This window comes from Montipora foliosa, chromosome 12, assembly GCF_036669935.1.
Source record: "Montipora foliosa isolate CH-2021 chromosome 12, ASM3666993v2, whole genome shotgun sequence".
Classification (NCBI taxonomy): domain Eukaryota; kingdom Metazoa; phylum Cnidaria; class Anthozoa; order Scleractinia; family Acroporidae; genus Montipora; species Montipora foliosa.
In genome coordinates this window covers 36,607,917-36,612,916 of record NC_090880.1, presented here as the reverse complement: position 1 = coordinate 36,612,916, position 5,000 = coordinate 36,607,917, and the positions used below count along the sequence as shown (strand labels likewise).

Genomic DNA, 5,000 nt, shown 5'->3' with positions numbered 1-5,000 from the left:
CTACGCCAGGTCACGCCACACCACGCCACGCCACGCCACGCCACACTACACTACACTACACTACACTACCATGCTTTACCCTACACAACGCCCACCTTCGAATTACTACACTTCTTCGACAGCACGTTACCGGGGAACTCACCAAGTGGAATAAAAGAGAAAGATAGGTCAAATCCCCTATATTGAAAACTCCCGTCTGAATGAAAAGACAACACAGCTGCGCTACTGGTAATCAGCACGCGTCGTCCAGTTTCCCAACTGCAGTATGTGCCGATTGTATGGTTCCTATCATTGCTGATTCTTAAATAGTTGAACCTATCATATAAAAGGACAAAAGCACATTAATCAAATAGCAATCAAAGAAAAGATGTCACATTCATGTCAAACCAGGTCGAGAAATTGGGTACATCATAAAATAGCAAATTATTTGCATAGAAATCCTGTCTTCGAAATTCTGTGCGGTTTTTATCGCATATTTTGACAACTATGGAAAGATCGTTAAATTGGGCATATTATTAAATAATATTGAAAGCTAGATCATCAAGACAGTCCTGCGTTCCTGGCAGTTTCCTTGTTGTCCTTAAAGCGTACAGCCGCTTACTAGCCTTCGAGAAAACTGAATCGACATGAAGATCCCACTTAAGATCGCGCTTGATATGGACTCCAAGTAGCTTGACTGACTGGACAGACTCAACTTGTTGATTGTTAACAACGAGGGGGTCGAGGGAGACTTGACTCTTTGCAAAGCAGATAGTGAGCTCCTTGGTCTTTTTTGTGTTGAGTCGCATGTTGTTGGTAACTGTCATTGGTTTATTTGATCCACCTCTTTCTGTAGAATACACGTGGCACATGCGGCAGTGACAACCTTGAAAGATGGTGCAATCGTCAATATACTTATAAATAGGAAGGGAGGTGAACAAGTCGTTAATCATGACCAGGAAAAACAGGGGGCCAAGCCTGTGGTACCCCGTTATTGATAGATTTCCACTTAGATTTCACTTGACCAAGCTTGATACGCTAGGACTGGTCTTGAAGAAAGCTCGCAAACCAGTTCAATAAGATAGGCAGAACATTTAGTAGGCAAAGCTTATGAATCAAGATGTCGTGATCGATTCGATCAAATGCCTTAGAAAAGTCAATCAGGCAAGATCTAATAACCGCCTTAGGGGTCTCAGCTCCTTGCAGCCACTCGTGGAAAAGACGTACCAAGGCGTGGGAGGTGGACGAATCTTTGATCCCGCCGAACTGATAGGAGTCGATATGAGGCATCACAATAGGGCACAGCCACGAGAACACAAACCCTTCCGATTATTTGCTAAACACAGCAGTGAGTGAGATCGGCCTTAAATCCTTCCCTTACGGCCAAGAGAGGACGTTCAACGGCCTCTGGTGTAATGATTAACTCGTCAATTGTGTGATCCACAGGAACAGGGCTGTATTCCAAAGGTGGCATTTCACTAGAAATCTTGCTGAACGAAACGTTAGATGCTAATTGGAAGCGGTCGGATACCGAGTTAGTCGAGGCTTACATTGTTCAAAACACGCTGCACGCTCACTAACCAAACTACATCAGCTGATCGCCTTCGTAGCTTCTGGCTTGAAATCTAATTACTTAAAGACAAGGCCACCAGCAATCCTATAAATTCGATGATCTAAATAAAGCTCGATGAAATAGGATGACAGTATGTTTGGGCGTCCGTTCATAATCTCCAAATGAAAATTCATTTACGTCATCCCAGAACACAACAAGGTACCCATGCATTAAATATTGTAATCGATCTAGAATAGAGCAAAGTATTTGCAAAGCAAATTATTGGCTAACGTCTTGGCACTTACCCGCAGTTTAATTGATGTTCCAATTCATTATAACGAATATGTTAATTAAGGCCTCCGTTTATAACCTAAAATACATTTTCACGCCCTCGCAAATCAAACTTTAATAAGTGCACCGTAGAGCAAATATTTCGAAAACAAACCCAATCCTTATGTTTTGGTACTTACACGCAATTCCAACTGTATGGCAAGTAAAAATAGTTAAAGTAAATGACCAACTTCTGGTCAAAAGGAATAGGAACTCGATAGACACAATCCATGTTTCTTGGATAGTAGTTAGGATATCCGGGACTTCTCAGGGTGTTGTTTCTGAAAGGCCCACAATCTGAAAGAAAATTAGCATTATCAGTAAGTAAAATATTGAAGACAACAACACCATTCACAATCAGAGACACGAAAGGGAAATTCCGTAGTAATGGAAAAAAAAAACAAAGATTCTCTAATAAATTTATTAAGATCTTTCTGATGCCTTTAGATCCCACGCGGTGAGGGAAAGGGCCGGCGGCCATGAAAGAACTATTTATCGTACGAACAAGCTTCCGAAAAGAGATGAAGAGTGTGCTGGACGAGGACGATTTCATGAATTCTAAAGTTTATGAGGCAGAAAATGTTACCAGTGTTTCAATGATAATTCATCTTTCATCTCCACGTTACAGCTCGCTGTCCCAAAACTTCAAGATGCAAAGCTTAAAATCGATACGTTTGCAACAAAAGTCAAAAGCAAAAAGCGCTAGGACACGGCAGTAATATCGCCATCGTCATCGGGTTTACTTAGATTGCTTTTGGTCTTCATCGGATTGCTGAGTTCTACAGTAAAGTTGTACCTACCTGGTGCAGAAGGCGTTTGAGGAGGAGTGGTTTGAAAAGAAGTCGAGTTTAGTGTACTTGGTCCAGAGGGGAGGATCACAGAAGGGGTGGTAGTTGATGCCACTGTTGTCGAAGAGAAAATGCCTAAAAGTAAAATAACATAATTGTTATTAACTCAATTCAAAAACTGAAGTTAAAGCATGAAAAAGACTATGGATGAGTCGTTGGAAGCAGCCTGAGTATTAAACGGGTTAAGTTCCTAGTTTAGGTTGCTTTTTCTTCTTATTTGGTGGCCCTTCTACAGGCAAAGTTGTACGTAGATGGTGCAGAAGGCGTTCGAGGAGGAGTTGTTGGAATACTCCACGCAAAATGTTAATCAATACCCAGTACCAAGGATAAGAAACACAAAATACGAAATACACCACATAATAAAAATCCTCTAAAAACTGACAGTTCTTTTTCGCAGTAGTGACATAACGAAACTTGTCGCGCCATTCTCCCCTTCTATTAACAATGCGCTCATGCAATCTTTGTCTTTGTTATATTCAAACTGCGAAATAACTGGCTCTTGATGATAACAGTAACAATAACTTAAAACTACACGTATAAATCTTAAAGACGCCTTACTACAAATCTTTACATAAACAATAACACTAAAGCGACAAATTTGCGGGTATTGTCGTTACAATAGAAGTCTTGCCTCACAGGGGTCGTGACGGTCTCCCTCATTGGGTTCGAGCAAGAAAAGTCGTACTTGCATAACAAAGTAAACGAGTTTCTCCAATCAAATTTCTAAGGTGGTCTTTTCTGCACAACCGAGTGTGACTTTTACTTACTTGGCCTTGGTGTCGTTGTTGGTCGTTGAGTTGAGTATGGACGCAGTGTGGTGTTCCCCGTGGTGAAATCATAAATAACAATAACGTGACATTTAAGAAAAACGACACAACTTTAAAAAATTTGAAAAACATGTTTGGGATACCCAGTATCCATCTTCAGTTGAAGGATGTTCACAAGTGAGTGACTTTATATAAAGTATGTAACAAGTAGGTGTAAATTACAAATTGTAGAATAATACTTACAAACATCCTTCGACTGAAGATGGATACCATAGTTGTGTCGTTTTTCTTAAATGTTTGGTTTCAATCTCACTGCTACGAAAATTTAGAAGAAGCAATAACAAATAAATTACAGCAGTTCTTCCAAAGTGGAAGAAGGCATCTCCTAATTATAAATGCAGCCAGATCTACTCAATTTCCACGGCAAGGTTGTTCGAAGGATACCTATTGCTGATCCTCGATTGAATTTTACGAATAGCCAGAATATCTTTTTTTCAACTTTAATCCGCTGAAGCACGAACCTTCCCCTTAAACACCATGGTCCTAGCAGAGCAGCATTTGAACTTAGTATAGTGGGATATGTAATTGGTTGTCCTAACTGCAAGTTGCCCCTAAAACAGTTAGTTCGTAGCTTAGCGGTATAAGAACTTTGTATAAAAAATTGTCCGAACCTCACTCTTTTGTACGTTTATTCCGCTGCAATTTCATAAAAGAAACACAAGCACCGTTTTCGTGTCTTTAGAATTTAAAATAAGAACTCACGGCATGGTTCAGAGCCACTTTAAAATTCTTTGGACAGATCTGAAACTATTCCGTAGACTTCTTTTAATAATTAAACTAAACGTGCTAATAATATAAACTTAGAACTTTATTTAAATGTATATGTTGCGGTTTAATTTTGTTTTTGGTTTTTTCAAACCAGTTTAAATTTTTAAACTGGTTTAATTTTTTTTAGAACACTGCCCATTTTAACATATTTGGATATCTTTCTCTAATTAATTTTATGGAGTATGTATAAAATAAAGTAGAAAAATTATTTTAAGATTATTATAATGGATTGTTGTTTCTGATGCTATCAATGCCAATAATTATGAATGTGAACAGTAATTTTTAGTGTTTAGGATTAAATTCTCAGCTTAGAGATTAGGGTTAAGCTCTCAATTAGGTTTACGCGCTAATTGAAAGTCAGTTAGCATTTCAGGCGATGTATCACAACTGCAGGCTGCTTACAAGTATTTATTAAGTCTAAGCACCCATTTTAAAACAATTACGTTTTACTGCGAGTTACGGTTAAACTGATTTGAAAAAGAAAGGAACTGGTTTTTAAAAAATTCATACCAAAAACAAAATTAAACCACAACATATATACTATACAGGAAGGTATTAGGGGACACCAATCTACTCAGTTGCATAAGTAACGAAGCTTGCGGCAACTAATAACTAATACTGTTATCAATGTAACTTGAGCGATCTATTTCATGTTTTTGCCTTAACTGCTTTTGAGCCTTCGCCCTTTCCTGAGTT

General features: G+C 38.7%; 1 protein-coding gene across 6 annotated transcripts in view; it reads right to left on the bottom strand.

The window, feature by feature from the left end:
• LOC137978715 (cubilin-like) overlaps positions 1-5,000 on the bottom strand; it is a 101,934-nt gene that overhangs the window by 50,728 nt on the left and 46,206 nt on the right. For all 6 annotated transcript variants that reach the window (XM_068825737.1, XM_068825740.1, XM_068825738.1 and 3 more), the window contains 3 exons: positions 2,662-2,784; positions 2,002-2,158; positions 143-315 (listed from right to left, as the gene is read on the bottom strand). In XM_068825737.1, coding sequence (XP_068681838.1) covers positions 143-315; positions 2,002-2,158; positions 2,662-2,784 — 453 coding nt within the window. The remainder of the gene's footprint in view (positions 1-142; positions 316-2,001; positions 2,159-2,661; positions 2,785-5,000) is intronic.